This window comes from Rhipicephalus microplus, chromosome 1 (assembly GCF_043290135.1).
Source record: "Rhipicephalus microplus isolate Deutch F79 chromosome 1, USDA_Rmic, whole genome shotgun sequence".
Taxonomy (NCBI): Eukaryota; Metazoa; Arthropoda; class Arachnida; order Ixodida; family Ixodidae; genus Rhipicephalus; species Rhipicephalus microplus.
The window spans coordinates 90,735,647-90,756,225 of NC_134700.1; the positions used below are offsets into that span (position 1 = coordinate 90,735,647).

At 44.5% G+C, this 20,579-nt stretch overlaps 1 protein-coding gene across 2 annotated transcripts in view; it reads right to left on the reverse strand.

The window, feature by feature from the left end:
• The window catches only part of LOC119178511 (coiled-coil domain-containing protein 149), a 67,642-nt gene that overhangs the window by 37,014 nt on the left and 10,049 nt on the right, over window positions 1-20,579 (reverse strand). For both annotated transcript variants that reach the window (XM_075884735.1, XM_075884718.1), the window contains 4 exons: window positions 18,889-18,945; window positions 15,522-15,626; window positions 15,055-15,177; window positions 12,091-12,266 (listed from right to left, as the gene is read on the reverse strand). In XM_075884735.1, the coding sequence (XP_075740850.1) occupies window positions 12,091-12,266; window positions 15,055-15,177; window positions 15,522-15,626; window positions 18,889-18,945 (461 nt within the window). The remainder of the gene's footprint in view (window positions 1-12,090; window positions 12,267-15,054; window positions 15,178-15,521; window positions 15,627-18,888; window positions 18,946-20,579) is intronic.

A 20,579-nucleotide genomic window follows, 5' to 3' on the forward strand; every position in this document is an offset into this window, starting at 1 on the left:
GCAAGACCTGGCTCAAGGGGAGATATTTTCAATGTTTCCAGCTATTCTAAATGTCCTTTTTGGCGCAGCACAATTTGTTACCCGAAGAAGCAGCAAGCCTTGACGTCATTACACTCTTCACGACGTCAATGCATTGAACCCACAAGCACAATCCCAGTGTAAAGATAATTTATATCAAAGGATGAAAGCTACGGTAACAGGACTCTAAAGTTGACAAGTTTCCAATTGTGTATGAACATTTCGAAGAGTTTGGAGAACGATGCAGGCAACGCATACCGGCTTTAGGATTTGTCGGGCGGGCGGCCATGTTAAGCCTATTCCAAGATAGATATAACATGGTTCATTGTCACAAGCTAGCGTTATTCATCTTCGTGTTCATTAATTTTGAAGAAAGTCCAGGGTGAAGGTTCATTTTAAAACTTTTGAGTCAGAACTCTGAGTGCGGCGTCAAGAATGTCAAAATTGCCTCAATGAAATTTTCTGAAACTACCTGTGATAACCCTGCCGCGGTGGTCTAGTGGCTGAGGTACCCGTCTGCTGACCAGCAACTCGCAGAATGGAATCCCGGCATCGGCAGCTGCATTTTCGATGGAGGTGAAAATGCTGTATGCCCGTGTGCTCAGAATTTGGTTCACGGTAAAGAAACCGAGTGGTCTAAACTTCCAGACCCCTCCACTACGGCGTCTCTCACAATCATAAGGTGATTTTGGGATGCTAAACACCACATATCAATCATCAATATTTAAACCACGTGGGATATTTTTAAGGCATAAACAATTGACAAAATACTTCTTCTTTATCGATTAGAGATTACCTTGAACTCAGTTAGACAATTTCAAGACGTACGACGTCAAGGTGGTTGTAGCGGGATGTCAAAGTTTCGCCTCCACCCACATTTCTTTCGCACGTTTTTTTTTCTTACCAAGCGTCGTCATGTTTTCAGGGATTCTGATATTGTACTTACAATGTCTTCTATTTCATTGAGTTGTACTACACATCACTTCTGTTTTAAGTTATGCACACTGTTAGCTCTTCGTTCCTGCAGTCTACCTTCCAGTAGCGATTCGAATCTATGTACTTCTGCCACTAATCTTCTCTTGAACTTTGTGGAGGTCTTCTCTAATTTCTCGATAAAATCTTTGAATTTCGCTGTATGCCAATGCTTCTTGCTACTCACACTACTGCTTCGCATTTCTATTACCTCCAGCCGGGTCAAGAGCATAGTGAGAAAACAGTCATGTCTCTTTTCGGTTTTGCATATCTCGACGCCGTGTGACTTAAAATGAGAGTGCACAATCTCCACAAGTCATAATAACGAAATATACATATTACTACTTGTCGAACACAAAACATCGTCCCTTTAACAAAGTAACCATCAGTAGCTATAAAGCACCCTAAAACTACTATACACATCACCGGAGCCATTATGAACGTCACTGAACTTCCTCGGAACTGGAAGGCAGCTGAATGTAATGGGCTTTGACTCCCGAAAAAGATTGGCTTGCCGGCAGGGTTTTGGTGGACGATGTATATTTGGTGGACGATGTATATCCTGCCCATTTGGGCAGGCGCGCTTGTTGTGAGGTCAAAGGGAGAGTGAGCACGTACGACATCCTATACGAGGTTACCTACACAGTTATGTGAGGAAACACTCATCCTATCTGCTTATACATATGGGGTGTGTGTGTCAGCCCGGCTTTTTTTAGCTTTCCTTAGTATTAAGAAACAGTACCTTCTTGTACTAAACAAGCGCTTGAAATCCTATGCTGAATTCCTTTTAGGGGCGAAGTTCCTTATGGCATAAGTCTGTCACTCCTCCATATGTATGTGTGTGTGTGTGTGTGTGTGTGTGTGTGTGTGTGTGTGTGTGTGTGTGTGTGTGTGTGTGTGTGTGTGTGTGTGTGTGTGTGTGTGTGTGTGTGTGTGTGTGTGTGTGTGTGTGTGTGTGTGTGTGTGTGTGTGTGTGTGTGTGTGTGTGTGTGTGTGTGTGTGTGTGTGTGTGTGTGTGTGTGTGTGTGTGTGTGTGTGTGTGTGTGTGTGTGTGTGTGTGTGTGTGTGTGTGTGTGTGTGTGTGTGTGTGTGTGTGTGTGTGTGTGTGTGTGTGTGTGTGTGTGTGTGTGTGTGTGTGCATGTATGTATGTATTGTACCGAAGCATAGTGGCGCCAGCTCTGTGCCAGCGTGAAAGAAGACGTTGACGTCCGTGTGTGGCTCGTGCTTGCCGGGTTCCTGCCTGTACCAGCTTGTTGCGGCTAACGTTTCTCGAATAATAACCTGTGTTTTTACGCAACCTTGCTCGTTGCATTTGGTGGAGGTTCTGGGTAATGTCCTGGAGCTCCGCAGCCGCAAGCTACCATCTCAGTCCGCGATGACCAAGCGCGTCAATCCCCCACAAGGCTCTTCCACGCTGCCACCTGTCATGTGTTCTGGTGTACTTCGTCTGCGTGACCCACCAGTATACAACGGCACTGAAGATCAAGATGTCGAGGACTGGCTGGCAGAGCACGAGCATGCCAGCGCGATTAACAAGTGGGATGACCCTGCGAAGCTGACTCACGTCAACTTCTACTTGACGGATTTGGCCACCCTATGGTTCACCAACCACCAAGCCGACATCCCCACCTGGTCGGTTTTCAAAGAGGCCGTCACCTCGTTTTTCGGTCGACCAGCCATGCGTAAGCTTCGTGCTGAACTGGGACTGCGGGGACGATTTCAGCGAAATGGTGAGAGCTTCACGAGCTACATTGAGGATGTGATCAGCCTCTGTAGGCGAGTTGATGCCAGGATGACGGAGGCTGACAGAATAAAGAATATAATGAAAGGCATTGATGACGACGCTTTTCATATGCTTGTGGCCAAAGACCCACAGACCGTCACGGCCGTGATTCAGCTATGTGAAAGTTTCGATGAGCTGCGCAAGCAACGAATTTCTACACGTCGCGCTTATACGCAAACAGCTGATATTTCGGCCTTGGAGTGCAAAAGCAGTGGCCCCGACTACAGCGTGTTAATGCCTCAAATTCAACAGTACATCCGGGAGGAAGTTGCTCGACAGCTCTCTCTTGTCACCACCATCAACGAGACCCCCACAACACTGGACCACTCACTTCGCCGTGCTATTCAGACGCAAGTTGCTGAGGCTCTCCCTTCGCCCGCATCCCCAATATCAGTGGCTGCACCGCTGACTTATGCAGAAGCCGTCCGCCGACCTCCTGCCCAACCGCCGCTCCCTTCATACAGTCCAGCCACCAACTACTACAGGTCACCAATTTCGGTTTATCCGGTAAATCGGCCCTTTCCACCACCTCGAGCACCTGTAAACTCTTGGCGTATTCCGGATAACCGGCCCGTCTGCTACAACTGCGGTATTCCAGGACATGTCGCGCACTACTGTCGTCGCCGTGGATTCTATTTTAATGATGTTCAGCATTCCGGCAACATACCTCGGCAATCAGAATCGCATGTGACACCTGATTCACATGACCCCCGCTCACGTCGACCAGACTTCAGCCGACGTCGATCTCCTTCACCCCGTCTTCGGTCTCCTTCCCCCATGCTTCGCCGTTCCAACCAGGCCCAGGAGGAAAACTAACAGTCGCAGTTCCTGAGGCAAGAGCTGCGCCACCGATGAAATTTCCAAGGCCTCATCTTTCGCCCCCTAACGAGATTGCCGTGTTTGTGGACGGTTTCGCCACAACTGCTCTTGTTGACACAAGTGCCGCTATTTGTATAATCAGTGAAGTGTTATGCCGAAAACTGAACAAAGTGACGACTCCACTGGTTGAAATTTCTTTACGCACAGCGAGTTCGCAACACGTCCAACCTTCTGCCACATGCACTGCTCGTGTTGTGATTCAAGGAGTGCTTCCGCATGCGTCTCATGAAATCATTCTGGGATGGAACTTTCCACTAATCATGCGGTCGTTGACTGCGCTCGCGCTCAGCTCGTTTCGTTTCCATTCAGCACGACATTCATAGATCTCCCTCGCTCACCCAAAAAGGTGATCGTCGCCGCTGACGTCGTCATTTCTGCTTTTTCGGTCGCCGCGGTATCTCTTTTCTGCAACTCCGTTTCCGATTCAACTACCCTATTTATGCCGTCACAAGAATGCGCTCGTCGCCGGAACCTTGTCGTCCCGTTTGCCGTCATAACACTTGCCGATGGCTCCAGTGCCGTGTACGTGTGCAATCCCTTCCCTTGTCCCACTACCTTATTGCATGACGAATGCATTGGGAGTCTTGACACTTATGATGACATCTTTCCTTTCGATGCCCGTTCTGATACGACACCGATGTCCGTGGATGCTGTCACAGCTGCCACCGCGCCCTCACTACCTGACGGAGACGTTCTGTTGCGCAGCGTAGACACCGGCCTTACGCAAGACCAGCGGAATCAGCTCATTCAACTACTTGACCGTTTCCGCGCCTCCTTCGACCACGGACAACCTCCCTTGGGACGCACGTCAGTTGTCGCTCACCATATCGACACCGGTCATCATACTCCACTTCGTCAGCGCCCCTACCGCGTCTCGCAGGCTGAGCGTGACGTCATCACTCAACACGTCGACGAGATGCTGCAACGTGGTGTTATTCAGCACTCACACAGTCATTGGGCTTCGCCAGTGGTCCTCGTGCGAAAAAAGGATGGCTCCATCAGGTTTTGCATGGATTATCGTCGACTAAACAACATCACACGCAAGCATGTTTATCCCCTGCCACGCATTGATGACGCCTTGGATTGCCTTCAAGGTGCGGAGTTTTTCTCTTCACTGGATCTGCGCTCTGGATATTGGCAAGTGCAAATGGCTGAACCAGACCGTCCGAAAACGACGTTTGTGACCCCTGACGGCTTATATGAATTTAATGTAATGCCCTTCGGTCTTTGCAATGCGCCTGCGACTTTTGAAAGAATGATGGACAGTGTCCTCAGGGGACTTAAATGGCACATCTGTCTTTGCTATTTAGACGACATAGTTGTATTCTCGGCAAATTTCGAAACTCATCTTTCCCGTCTGGAACAAGTTCTCCAGTGCCTTACGGCAGCCGGGTTGCAACTAAACTTCAAGAAATGTCGTTTTGGCGCCCGCAAACTCATAATTCTCGGCCACGTCGTTTCAAAAGAAGGAATATCGCCAGACCCTGCCAAACTGCGTGCCGTTGCCGAGTACCCCAAGCCTACTACCCTAAAGGAGCTTCGTAGTTTCGTAGGCTTGTGTTCCTATTTTCGGCGTTTCATTCGCAATTTTGCCTCTATAATTGCCCCTCTGACTCAGCTTCTCTCCCGTAGCGCGGACCTCTCTGGCTGGAATTCCCACTGCGATGAGGCATTCACGGCGCTACGCCGGCTACTCACGTCTCCGCCAGTTCTCCGCCACTTCGATCCCAATGCACCCACTGAAATTCACACGGATGCAAGCGGTGTCGGCCTCGGTGCCATTCTCGCTCAACGCAAGGATGGCTGCGACGAGTACGTTGTCGCCTATGCCAGCCGTACACTAACGAAGGCAGAGTCCAACTATTCCGTCCCGGAAAAGGAGTGCTTGGCTATCATTTGGGCTATAGGAAAATTTCGCACCTACCTTTACGGACGCCAGTTTGATGTCATTGATCACCATGCCTTATGCTGGTTAGCGTCCATGAAAGATCTTACTGGCCGCCTCGCTCGTTGGGCTTTACGCCTTCAGAAATACGATAACCGTGTTGTTTATCGCTCAGGACGCAGACATTCAGACGCCGATGCACTATCCCGTTCTCCACTGCCTCCTAACCTTGCCTGCGTATCAACTGCCATTTGCGATTCGTCATCGTTGAACATCAGTGACATGCCATCCGAACAGCGCAAGGATCCTTGGATCAATTCTTTGCTCGAGGTCCTCTCTCACAGTTCGTCAGAAACGACTTCACGCTCCCTCTCTCGTCAAGCAAGACACTTTGCTGTCCGTGAAGGCTTGTTGTATCGCCGCAATTACGTGACGGACGGCCGTAGGTGGCTCCTTGTCATCCCTCGTCATTTGCGTTCGGACATCTGCGCTGCCTTTCACGATGACCCCCAGTGTGGCCACGCTGGAGTATTTAAAACTTACTCTCGCCTTCGTCTAAGATACTACTGGCGCGGCATGATGTATCGGCACGTTCGCCAGTACGTTCGGTCATGCACCACGTGTCAACGACGCAAGACGCCTTCTCACAGCACTGCTGGCCCTTTGCAACCCTTAACCTGCCCAGCGAGACCACTCGACCGCGTCGGAATTGATATTTATGGTCCTCTATCCAACTCTCTTCGAGGCAACCGGTGGATTATCGTCGCCGTGGATCATTTGACACGCTACACTGAAACATCTGCGCAGCCTGCTACCACTGCGAAAGACGTTGCGTCCTTTCTTCTTCACCATCTCATTTTGCGACACGGTGCACCTCGTGAATTACTGAGTGACCGTGGATGCGTGTTTCTCTCGAATGCCATCAACGAGCTGCTCAAGGCATGTCGCACTGTCCATCGGAAATCCTCGGCATACCATCCTCAAACCAATGGCATGACGGAACGCTTTAACCGTACCCTTGGAGATATGCTTGCCATGTACGCCTCTGACGACCACACTAATTGGGACCAAGTGCTCCATTTTGTCCCGTACGCGTACAACTCTGCGCCACAAACAACCACTGGTTTTTCTCCTTTCTTCCTCCTGTACGGACATGAGCCATCATGCTCCATGGACACCATTCTCCCTTACAGGCCTGATGTTTCCGAAGCAACGCCTGTTTCCGAAGCAGCTGCTTATGCCGAAGAGTGTCGTCAACTCGCTCGCTTTACCGCACAAGACCAATGGCGCCAGAAAACTGACCACGATTCCTCTGCGTCTACTGTACACTATAACCCAGGAATGCTGGTTTGGCTCTGGGTCCCGTCTACCCCTCCCGGTCTTTCCCCGAAGCTTTCGTCGAAATACCATGGCCCCTACCGTGTGGTGCGGCAAACATCTCCTGTCAACTATGAAGTTGAGCCCATTGATCCACCTTCGGACCAACGCTGCCTTGGGCGTGAAACAGTACACGTATCATGCCTCAAACCGTGCTATGACCCCCTTGCCGTGTCCTTTCCCTAGGTCGCCAGGTTGGCTCCTCTCTGCGCGGGGAGTAATTGTCCCGAAGCATAGTGGTGCCAGCTCTGTGCCAGAGTGAAAGAAGACGTTGACGTCCGTGTGTGGCTCGTGCTTGCCGGGTTCCTGCCTGTACCAGCTTGTTGCGGCTAATGTTTCTCGAATAATAACCTGTGTTTTTACGCAACCTTGCTCGTTGCAGTATGTATGTATGTATGTATGTATGTATGTATGCATGTATGTATGTATGTATGTATGTATGTATGTATGTATGTATGTATGTATGTATGTATGTATGTATGTATGTATGTACGTATGAAGCCACCAGTGGCACATACCACTCTAGAGCGGGTACGTGCCACAGGGGTTGCGAGATTTGACATGGCCGTACTCGGATTGTTCACTAGACGGAGGGATGTATGAACGGCCAGATGCACCCATGATCACATGGATGGACGAAAGCATGGAAGGGCGCATAGACGGACGCATGGACGGACGGAAGCAAGAAAGAATGGGTGGACAAATGCACGGACGGAGGATGAATGCTTCTCCATACCAATCATCATTTAGTCAGCGGAGATACTGTGATGTTTAAAACCTTCTCATGTGGACTCCACAAAACACTAGCGTATTCCAACTACGGACGGATATACGTTTTGTAGGCAAGCAGCTTGATATATTTCGTGTTTCAGGCTAATTTCCTTCGTAGAAAGCACAACTTTTGATATGCTGACTGACAAATATTTGTGATATGAGTACGCCAGTTCAATTTATCTGTCATAGTTATAATATATAATTTTATAATATATCTGTCATAATACAAAAAACTACATAATTTCACTGGCGTATTATCACCAATGTTACACGCAAAAAAAAGCACTTCCTTTTTTTGTAATATGTGTGTAAGTGGATTTTTTATTGTTTATTTCCATACCCCATTTAGAACGCCATAAGTTTAAGGTTTGTAAGCACTGATATATTTTTATTTGATCTTCTTTGCATGCTATCAGACAATCGATTAGGCAGTCATCTGCGAATAGCTTAGTTTTACTAGTGGTTGGATAACTGATCAAATGTGCTTTATGCATAACACGAAGAGTAGGGACACCAATGTAGACCCCTGCAGCACTACCGAATACACCTCTCTATTTTCCGAAATGGCATCTCCCACTCTAACTGCTTGTTGTCGATTGCCCAGATAAGCTCCGATCTAATTGAAAAGATTCTCACTAATGCCAAAGTTGCAAAGCTGGAGCAGCAGTTTACGGTGAAAAACTCTGTCGAATGCTTTTGAAATGTCTGTACATGTAAGATCAAGTTGCATACAGGCATTACAGCAATATACAAGTCATGTATAGTTTCGATCAGATGTGAGACAGTTGTAAGGCCTCTGCAAAATCTATGCTGTAGGTGACATAATAATTCATTTTGTTCTAAAAATTGTCGAATATGTTTTTTACAGTATGATAAAATAATCTGTAACACACTGACGTAAGTGAAACAGACCTGTAATTTTTCAGGGTCGTTCCATCGCCACCTGTAAAAACTCGTGCAACAATTTCTCTATGCCAATCTTGAGGTGACGTGAGGCTTTTTAATGATTTCTTAAAAATAATCTACAGGTAGTATGACAGCCACTCCACAAACCGTCGCAAAAATATATTCGGTATGCCGTCAGGTCCACATGACTTTTTTCTATCTAAAAGAACTAGTTGATTGAAGCTGCCTTCTTGAGTAATATTTATGTCATCTGCTTGAAGTGTCGCTGTAGTACCTGATTCATATACCTCTTTGAACCCCTGGTCCTTACAGAAAAGAGATTGAAACATTTGATTGGGTTCCAGCTATATCAGATTTTTCTGTTAAAACTTCCTTTCCATATTGCCCCTCCGTGGTGGTTGAGTGGCTAAGGTACTCGGCTGCTGACCCGCAGGTTGCGGGATCAAATCCCGGCCACGGCGGCGGCATTTCCAATGGAGGCGGAAATGTTGTAGGCCTGTGTGCTCAGATTTGCGCGCACGCTAAAGAAACCCAGGTGATCGAAATTTCCGGAGCCCTCCACTACGGCGTCTCTTATAATCATATGGTGGTTTTGAGAGGTTAAACCCCACATTTCAGTCTATCCTTTCCATCTACTATAATATCAATTCCTCGTTCACTTCCTTGAAAAACAGCCAACACTAAGGAGGTGAGTTCTTTAGAAAGTTAGTGAGTGTGTTATTAAAAAGTGTTTCTTGGAAGGCACATTCTTTACTCTTGTTTTTCTTGGCACATGATATTTTTATTGAGGCCTTATCAATCTTGCGAAACCTTTTTATTTACATTTCATTTCAATTATTTTTGTACGTAATTATTCATGAATTTCTTCGTTTTATTTTGTTAGCTCGAATGGGTATGAAGTTATCCGAGCAGTACCTAATAATTTCTTTAAACGTTTCTGTAGCTGTTCAACAGACTCGTTCTTTGATTCGTTCTCAAACTCACCAAGCGACATTTCTAAAAAGTCTAGGATGGTCGTTTGATCAGCACGAAGTTAATCTTAGATATGCGCATACACATGGCGCTTCGCTCGAAAACCGGTATCAAAAAACATGTCAACTGCAACCATTTTGTGATCTGATATGCCGTCTTCGACTGGTGCAGCATAATCAGTCACCTTACTTAATATGAAAAGCAAGCCCAACAATGCCTGTGACATAGGGGTAATGCGTGTGCAATCTATTACGATTTGTGTGAGGTTGCGAGAAAACATCAAATGGTAATACCCATCAGCACAACATGTTTCCACATGCCCAGTTGAAAAGCTTGCCCGATTTGTATGCGGCAAATTAGGGTCGCCAGTGCTTATCAGTTTTGTGTTTTCATTTACATGATCAAACAGAAACATATTAAATTCTTCTGAAAACTTAGGTGGACTTCTGGGTGGTCTGTAAATTGCTCCAATTAGATGTGTGTAATTAGTATAATTCACCTTGCACCACGCTGTTTCTGGCAAGTGGCAATGTACTGTTTTTGATGCTGTGTTATTTGTAATTATCAGTGCCACACCACCACCTCGGGTGTCCATGTCCCAGCGGAAAATCCTCTATCTTAGTGGTAGCATACAGTTATTTGTTATAGCATTATTCAACCGTGTCTTCGTCAAAACTATATCATGAGGGCTATATCAACAAGATTTCTAAATGTGTTGCTTTGTACACAATACTTCGTGCATTCAACAAAGAATTCTTAGCTATGAGCCCGCTGTACCAGGTGATATTATGCCACTTCTGTAAACCTTGGAACTGTATATTCAGTAAAGATTGGGACTACCATTCAAACAGCTCTTTATGTTAATAGGTTGTGGACCACCAACATGGAACTGCAGCACAACAGTTCAAGGGCAGCTCGTAGCTCAAAGTGGATCGAGAGATCACTGGCATGTCTCGCCGAGCAAGCCAAGATAAAGTCTGTCACCCACTCTTCATTCACTAATGGTCACAACGGAGTGATGGCGAGCAGCAATGCCTTAGAGACTCCTCACATGGAGTGAAGGTAGAAGTGCAGGCCTGCGCGATGGACTTTCTTGTACGGTGCATTAGCATGAAGGCAAGCTAGAGGTAGTACTTGTGGACAGAGACGGCATTGATGTAAGACATGTGCTTGCGAAGTCTTGCCTTACTTATCTAAGAGGCACAGGCTAGGCGTCGATGTCAATCTGCGTTAGATAATCAAGAGGCTGGAACTAGAAGGCGAATCCTTGCAGGTGCAGAGACACTTTTGCTGCAGGACACGGGTACTCAGAGAATTTCCTCATCTATCAAAGAGCCACAGGCCGGGCGTTGAAGGCAATGCGGGTTTGGTAAGCAAGAGGCAGGAACCAGAAATCTGATTTTCCCGAATGCGGATGCACCATGGCCAAATTATAGGGGTATATGTAGCACTGCCTTGCCCAACCAAAAGGCACAGGCCAGATGTGGAAGGCAGTGTGGGTTTGGACATAGAATATGAAAGATCAAAAAGCTGTAGGAACTACAGATTTCACGATGTCTTTTAGATGGATTTGTACGCACAGCAATTATGGTTCACAGTGGGAGAAAATATTTTAAAATGCTGAACAATGGCTTCGCCTACAAATGCACGTTTAACAGGATTTCTTTATTCTCCAATTGGTAGACCATTGTACGCAAGGTTCATTCTTAATCACTTTTATTTCACATCATAAGTATTACACCACAACTAAACACCCTCTCCCATGCTTTACTTCGGCTTACTGATTTATTTGGTAGAGCTTAACAAAAGGACGATTCTCTGAAGAATTGAACCATCTCCCACTAGGGAGGCTAGGTCAAACATGGCTAGGTCAATCGTGCGATCTATTTGCATGGGCTCATTTTCATGTGGCTCAGTAGCTATTAAAATTGCAGATTACTGCCATTTTATTAGCCTTTTTAACAAGTGCAGTAGCTATACCACCATGACAAGTCTGCATGTACATTACACTTACAGGATCAACACTGTAATGTTCCTTTATACAGTGCATGCGTTTTAACACTGCATTCTAGTTACATGAAGCACAACATGAATTTACATAATTGAGTAATGGCTTGCAATCTGTTACATGATTGACATGTGGCGTTTAAAGTCCCAAAACCACCATATGATTATGAGAGACACCGTAGTGGAGGGCTCCGAAAATTTCTACCACCTGGGGGTCTTTAACGTGCACCCAAATCTGAGCACATGGGCCTGCAGCATTTTTGCCTCTATCGAAAATGCAGCCAGCCCCACTGGGATTTGATCCCGTGACCTGCAGGTCAGCAGTTGAAATACCTTAGCCACTAGACCACCATGGCGGGGCTGCAATCTGTTACGTAGGACGAAATGTATAATTTAATTTTATCAAACCTCACCTAAAATTAATGACTGCTGTTAGCTACTGCCACAATGAATGCAGTGCCTACAGCCATAAGACTACAATAGCCTTCACGACTGCGCAAAAAATGCCATCCAGACCTGTTCTCCATGAGTAAGGCATCAACGTCGAGTGGTACGTAGTCAGCACCTCCGCGCAGTGCGTGATTCAGCTGCAGGTTGAGTCGATCCACCTTCTGCCTGTACGCGTCGCCCGTCCGCACCAGTTCCTCTTTCTCATCTAGCACGGCCTGCAGGTCACACTCCAACATCGAGCACTGCGGGGATCATCAGAAAAAGAAGAAGGGAGGGCAGAACATACGATCACGAATCAGTACAATTAACGTGGACACAAATATAAGGCACAGTAGAACCCCTCAAACACGCTTCTCAGGAGACAAAAAAAAAAAAAAAGAACAACATAGTAACTGGAAAACATGCAATGCAAACATTCTATTAAAATCAGAAGAATGTGCTGCTGAATAACAAACAGACGCATTGCACACTGCTCTACTCTGGAAGAATATATACATCAGCTTATGGCTTAAAGGGACGATAAAGTGAACCAGTTAATAGGTTTATATTGATATATTGCACACTGAAAACCCTAATGGCATTCGTTTCACCATCACAGCTTAGAGGACAAATCAAGCACAAAGTTTCGTTCTTATATTTCGTGCCGAAACCTCTGCATGAGACATTGCGAATTTCAAAGTGTAGTTTTTGTATTTTGGCCACGTCAGCTGAACAAAATTTCCGAACACTTGATACATTAGGTGTGATTCCTTGGATTTTTTTTCCCCGTTCGTGTCAGTGTACCTATACAAAGCGGAGGAAAGTGGGGAGGGGAGGGAAGCTGAAGTAGCAGGCTTTTGTTTTGCTTTTCTTGGTTGCTGACATAGTCAAGCACAGGTATATAGAATCTAAAGGGGATCACAAATTTGTTCTACAAAGGTAATTTTACATAAAATGTGACATATGAAGTGTTAGTCGAACGGAGTAAATTAGGTGAACAGAAATTAGGCCTGCACCTTGTTGGAACATCGTCCTTCGTTTCGGGTGTCGCGCTGTGCCTGCAACGCTAAATTCGCACTGCAAAATTCATGAACTTTGGGTGCACAGCCGTGAACCGGTTTTGATTGGTGCAGGTGCATCGAACGGATTTAATGCGAGCCCTGTGCTCGCATTGTGTTTTTTGGTTGCGCTCTCACGACAGTTTCTGTGTAAAAGCCCTGACTTGCCTCACAGTCAACTTTTTTGAAGTTCCCGAGTACCTTAATGTTTTCTTATCTTGCTCGCCTCACAGTGGCCTCACGGTAATCCGGTAAGTAAACATACAGGTTTCTTTTGAGTCACTGCCAACAATGAGCTGCACTCTTCCATGATTAAGCTATGCACTGTGGGAGAGTGAAACTACAACAATTTAGCTACAAACTGTGTAATGCCCAAAATTCATTATGTCACAAGAATTCACAGCTTTAGATTTTTCCCTCGTGTTTGTATTAGGTCATCACTGCCTCATATGATCATCTTTAAATCTTGCCTTAGGATAAATCTTCTCATTGTCTGAGACTGTTGGTAAGTGTAATTTTTCTGATTAGGGTACTTATCTTAGCATTACTTCAAGCCATTTTAAAAGGACCCAGTTATTTCAAGAGTGTGCTCCTCAAAGTTTGTCCTGAACTGGAATTAAAACTGAGGACTACTGCAATGAAGTTTAAAGTTTGACGGAGGCCTGTCTGGTCGGGATGATACATGGTTGAAGGTAAAAAACCTGGAGGCACTGCGCCAACTAAAGCAAAAGTTTAAAAAGAAAAAACTGAAAAATGACGTTTCGGCTCCCACAGGGAAGCCTTGTTCACAGTGAAAAAAAAGTTTCATTTTTTTTTCCCATTATGAGCAAGGCTTCCGTGTGGGAGCCAAAAGGGTTTTTTTGTGTTTTTTCTTCTTAAACTTTTACTTTGGTTGGCGCAGTGCCTCCAGGTTTTTTACCTTTAACCACTACTGCAATAAAATTTCACTTTTTCATTCACTTTCTTTTATCATGCCAGCTTCTACAAGGCTGCATTATTCTAAAGCAATTTTGTAGTGTATCATTCAGTAGTAGAAATGGGCGAATAGTACTATTCGAGCTTCAAAGCAAATTAAAAGTGAATAGTATTTGGCCAAATAATTTCAAACTGAATAGGTTAAATAGTACACATCACACATAAAGAAAGAATAGCATTTTGAACTAGGCATGTGAAAAATGTCCCTTTCTTGGCTGGAAGTGAAGTGGAAGTAACTTCAAACAGTTACTGAATTTCAATAGCAATAGGCTGCAAGTTATAAGTGGTGAAATACATCACATCTTAGAATATATTATACTTTGTGCCTATAGACCTATAGACCTTTTCACTGTTTAGAAACACCAGCCCCTGATGATGTCAGGTTTTGTCTACCAATGTGCTTTTATAGCAACAGTGAACAACAAGAGCTTTAGAAAATATACCGCTGACTTACAGTTTCCTACCCTTATTTGGGAAAATATATTCAAATAAATATTATTCAGAGCTACATAAAAATTATGAAACATTCCCTTGTACTTTACGCACGTTCCTTTTTGGTGAAAAATGAAAGAGTAACTTTCTTTCCCCCTGAAAAGAACTTGAAAACGTGCTTTCAGTTCTGACGTTAGAAGCTGGTAAATGAGGTGGCCGGAAGTTTTTTGGGCTACAACGCTTGCAACCTTGAAACCGTCTATATAACAAGCTTCGATGCCTTCAACCAACGTGCGAATTTCCCTTGAATAGGTGGTTTCATGGGGCCTTTACATGGGAGTTATATGTCCTCTAATATATGTTCATTCATTACTTTTTGTGTAACATAAAATTTGGAATATTTCAAATTTGTTTTGAGAAAAGTTCAAATATGTACTGAGATACTTGAAGCTCTCGAATATTTACCCATGTCTACTTTGTGGTATTACTTCTTCACCAAATGAATTCATCTTGCAAAGTTTCCTCATGCATGGCCCTGTGAATGAAACCTCATGCCATGGCAGCAAAAGACAGCGAGGTCACTGACCCTTGACTGCAGGACTTCGAGTTGTCGCACCAGCTCCTGGCGGTCCTGCTTGGCAGAGCACTGAGCGCATGGGTCAGACAGACGGCGACTGCATCCCTGCTTCTGCACCTGCTCTCGAAGAAGCTGCACACATTTCAGAGTGAAGTTCGTATGCTCAGACCGCAGCTGAACTTTTAAGCACCGAACAAAAAAAACAATAAACATATTTTAGCCAGTAGGTAGCCGAGAGTTGACCTTTTTTGTACCATTCAGAGAAGTGATTGTTGTTTGTTAAGCCCAGTTAAATGCAGCTGCAAAATTGAGCAGCTGCAAGGAGATCATGTTTTGCTTTTGTGCTTCATGCTATAATAACAAAGCCTGAAAAGAAGAGTTACAGTTTGTATTGAAGAAATTCCATGATTACTTCACTGCTCTACTCAACTGTTCCTTGGCGACTCGTTCACATGAAAAGAGGCCCATATACATGCCTTGGCATCTTCAAGAGCCTCACGGAGTTTCTGGCCGAGCGACTCGTTCTCTGACTGCAGACGTCGGTTCTGCTCCTTCAAGTCACACAGGAGCTGTGCTAGACTCTGCACACAAAAAGAAGGGAGCAGTTAAGATTATTGATGTTCGCCCCACACACACAGCATTATGGTCCAAAGCCTTAGTGTGAGACTATTCTCTTCTAACAGCGAAGTCATTCTCAGTTAAGGCTTTCATGATTGGGGGCAGTACGAGTAGGTGCCACTGCAACTTCCACCATACCCCACTACTCCCACTACTATACTCCCATCACTCCTCCCATTTCATATGATCCACTTCACTCCACTTCATTCAACCAGCTAGAATTATTGGCGAGGCAAAGGCTTCTTTCTAAGACACCAGCTTCACCGTGTTTTATTCATCAATAAATCATTATTCCATTCATGTTTCTCATATTTATGCTCAACATTAGCATGAATTACAGCACTGCAGAAGCAAGAAATCTACTGATGTAGAAAGGCAAGAAGACGTCTAAGAACAAGAAATCACAACAAAGTGTTTTCAATGCCATAGTGGAGGAAAGGGCCAAGTGCACTCAATATGTATGATTTTAAAAATTATACAAAGCGCATGTAAGATTACAGATACAGGAGGAAAACAAAGTGCCACACATGCAAATAAACTCACAATTAAAAAACTTGGAATTGGGTACCAAGGTCACAGATTTCTCGGCTTTGTTAAGTGTGCCACAATTTTTTTTAACTGAGTTTGCCCCTTGTAAACCCAAACACAGGGGAACTGCACTTTGATTTTCACAGAATCCAGGTAAAGAAGGTTTGAAGACGGCTTCGTTACTCGTGCTATCTTGAAAAAATGGGGGCTGGAATGCTAATGCCACGAATAATTAGAGTATAATGTGCACACAGTTGCATCGTTTGGAGGCACTACATATGTTAAGACCTAGGTATTAAACTCAAAGCTGTTTATTGTTGATAAACATGTAAAAGCTATATGCATCATTTATGCAGCAATTCAGTATAAGTGCAATATTTTGAAAAGGTAAATTCTAAAATAAATTTCATAAAATTTAACACATACAGCAGTTGGCAAGTCAGAGAGACATAAAAGTCAGTATAAAGCCCCTTTAAAAATACTTTAATTACTAAAGTACGCCTAACATGTCTTCATGTGTTCCAGAATGAAACATGTGCAACAAAGGCGGGAGAAGCAGCAACTAGAACAGTTTTGCAATGTTTTTCACTCGGACAATCTATACTTTTCAGGATATGTTGATGTGATGAATGTGAATGTGTCCATGAGCGTGGCATACCAGGGGCGTAATCAGAAATATTTTGCAGGGAGTGGAGGGGTTTGAACTCCCAGACCACCCACATTGTCATGCACACAACGTGTTTACATCCACACTAGAGTGCAACATGAGAAATTCTATTTTTTAACCTACAGGTACGTCTTTCATGTTGCTACATGTAAGACCAATGCAAAGAGTGCCAATAACTCAACCCTCATCTTCAAAGCTGATAATACTGTTTTTCTTTAGGGGGGGATGGGGGGAGGGCGCAGCTACTACTGTGGGTTTGTACCACAATAAAAATATTAAATGATGCAGTACACGCAAATGCGACAGGCTTTATCAGTCATCAATGAACCATTCTGTCTGACAGAAAAATTACACCATCTCCTGCTAAAAGAAACTAGCGAAGCAGCGAGTGCTAATGCTTACACTGGCATCGCCCTTGACGCTGGCGCTCATCACGGTGTTGCGCGGGAGAAAAACCTCGGGCGGCGCAAAGCACGCATTGATGGAGCGGTGTTTGCTACTGGAACATGCGAATCACTGCTAATGGGCTATGAGAGACACAAGACTCCAATTGGACACAGAGACCCGCAGTCCGCTTTTAGTTAACGTGCACGCTGTGAATTTTTACTGTTCAACAATGCACAGTAGAAACCTCCAACTGGCACTACCTTGGAGGTCAAGATCCAGTGCCTATATATACGAGGTGGCCAGTTAACGATTGTGCAGCGCGAGCAGTCGGTTTTCTTAATCAAGAAACTCGCTAGCAGACACTGCCTGCATCAGCATTGCGAGTGGAGAGAGAGGAATGAAGGGGGGGAGGAGACGTGCATGCTCAATGTAAGTGTAAGCGCTGTGGGGAGGAATGCCTTAGAGCAGAGAAAGGGGGGAGTGAGCGTAGGTTAGCAGATGCTCCCAGCGCCGGCGTTGCAAGGCGAGAGAGAGGGAGCGTAGGAGAGGAGAGAGAGGGGTAGGTACGCGCAAAGTGTGTGCGCTGTGGGGAAGAATGCTTACAGAGGAGAGAGAGGTGTGAGTGAGCGTAGGTTAGCAGACGCTCCCAGCCTCAGCGTTGCGAGGCGAAAAAGAAGGAGCGGACGCGCATGCGCAGTATGGGTGGTCACGCCACACATTCTATTGAGCTCAACCTTAAGCTGCTTTGCATTTTAAAAAAGATAAGTTAAAGCTTTTAGAGTGAACGAGTAAGAACACAGTTATCAGTGCTCTCACACTATTTACATGCAAGCATCGAATGTGCACGCAGCATCCTGACAGGCAGGCAAGGCCTTTTGCAAGCACTGAGACAAATGCACCCATTTGAGACATCAGTGGGGAAAAGTATAACAACTACAGGTAAAACAAACAGAAGCAGGCTTCCAAGATGACGTAGTAATCACAATATTTACCCTGCAGTGAAAGATAAGCTCTAGCAGAAAAGTTTTAACGATACACAGTAAATTGGATGATTGAATGAAATGAAGCAGTTGATTTGCCATCCTGTACACTTCTGCAAGAAAGAGGGGACTGTGAAATAAAAGCTGTCCTTAAACACTTTGATGAGTCTACAATCCTTTGTTTCAACAAGAAAGCAGCATCACATGTTTGTACCTAGTATACATACAAATAATTGAACACGCACATAATATACTGAAGTATATACACATGCATAATCGACATATATATGACACGCCATGTAATCACGTTTATAGAAACAGTCAGTCACTAGAAGTCTCCTGAACTCCCGGTCTAAGTTTTCTTGTGGTACTGTATTGCAGAATAGTAGTACGATATATTGTAGTGGAAACAAAATAGAGAAACTTTTTCTTATTGCTGAGCATAGCTAGTCTATACTAGTGGTCATGCAAAATGTATGGATGTACAGAGCTTGTCTGCAGCAAATGCAAAATCATTAACCACTCAGACTAACCGTGACTTGCTAAACAAGCATCAAAGATGCTGTTTACTTCTGGAGAGTGACATATGTCTATTCTAGCATTATTATTGCAGCTTTAGGATACGTGTGCAGTTGCACTACAGCTGCATGTACTAAAGCTCACCTTCTCAGCCTGGCCTTTGAAGTTCTTGGTGTCATACACGCTTGCCACCGTTGGACCCTGTGCAAAATGTTCGAGCATACAGAATTCCCTTATTACTTCATATTTTAGTACTCGGGAGAATATCACAGTAAAGTACTACAACATCACAAACTTCCTTCTTTGGCTTTTCGACTCTCGTGAGCTGTATCTGACCTTGGACAAAATTCTCACTGCACATACAGCCTAGTCCAGAGATAACCTCAATTGTTACACAATCGAGCCCCAATTGACGGTACACCATTTTGCCATGTCACTCACATTGCAGAGTGGCTTTCACAAAAACCCAATGCAGAAGCAATCTAACCTGCAGTGCTTAATCTTTTTGAATGAACACAGATTGTGCTTACCACAACCACTTTGGATGAGTGTAGCTCATCGGCTTATACGATGACTTCCAATGAGCACTTTTAATGATACTGCTTGCAGGTTATAATAGCTCAAGTGCCGCTCCTCAGATGACAGGACCTGGCAACTTGGTTCTGTTTCATCCACTGCTTCACTTCTTTTTGTGGAAATTTGTGTTTTAAAAATGACAACAGCTTAATGTGACAGAGAAATATTGGTTCGTCACTGTGGAAGAGCTTTTTATCATCAGAACAATGATAATTGTCCGAATGATGAGTGTTCTCAGAGAGTGCTATTCCTTTTTCCTTTTTTTTTTGAGTAACAGTGAGCTTCACTGGACTAAGTTAATTTTTTTATGTGCTTCAACTATTGCTCAATATCAGAAACCTTGTTCTTGGAAAAAAAAAAACATATTCATTGCAATGTTTAAAAAATATGAGAATTTTGTGGAGAAAGGTGCGAAATACGTATCGAGATAGTAACAGGCTAGCTTCAATATTTTGCCCTCTTTTACTCAGCCACCTTCCAATCAGACCACACGTACAGGGAATGCTGCCTGGGTTCAGAGCATGGGTCGACAAACTCACTCATAAGCCAACTTACTCAGATTCAGATCAAGTTGTGAGTCTGGGCGAGTAATATTTTGGCGAGTCCGAGTAAGTCCGACTGAGAAAAAGCATTGAGAGTATGAGTGCGAGTGAACCCTAGGCACAAAATGTATTTCTTGAGTGAGTCTGAATGAGCTCTACATCGTATTAATCAAACACATTAGTTACTCAACTCTGTCCTCTTTGAATAAAAAAGACCTCATTGAATTGCAACCACTGACATCTCATACTCGAAAGTATGTGATAAAAAGATACCAAGGAGAGCATCGATTGTGTAAGATATTCATGTTAAAAGGTCACTCACCAAGTTTAACAATTTTGAGCTGACAAGTGCAATGCGAACATGGGGCGTTCACGATCACATCTGCCAAACGTTGCAACGCTACACACCACGGAAATGGGTCAAATTTTTAGATGAACGCTGCTCTGCCTTCCTTTCGCGGGCGCGCGCCCAGAGAATGAGGGCGTGACGTACATGTATGATTTATCCTACGTACACGGCAGTGCTGCGACGTTGGTCCTCTATCTAGAGGACTGTGGTCTGACGTTACTAACAGTGGCACTTGACATGGCAAAAATTATTCAACATGACATGTAAGTTATGTAAGTTGTCGCTTGAATAGATGAATAAAACTTAAGACAAATAATGCGATGCAATACGGGAATGAGCACTTCTTTTAGGGGCGATGCTCCTTATGG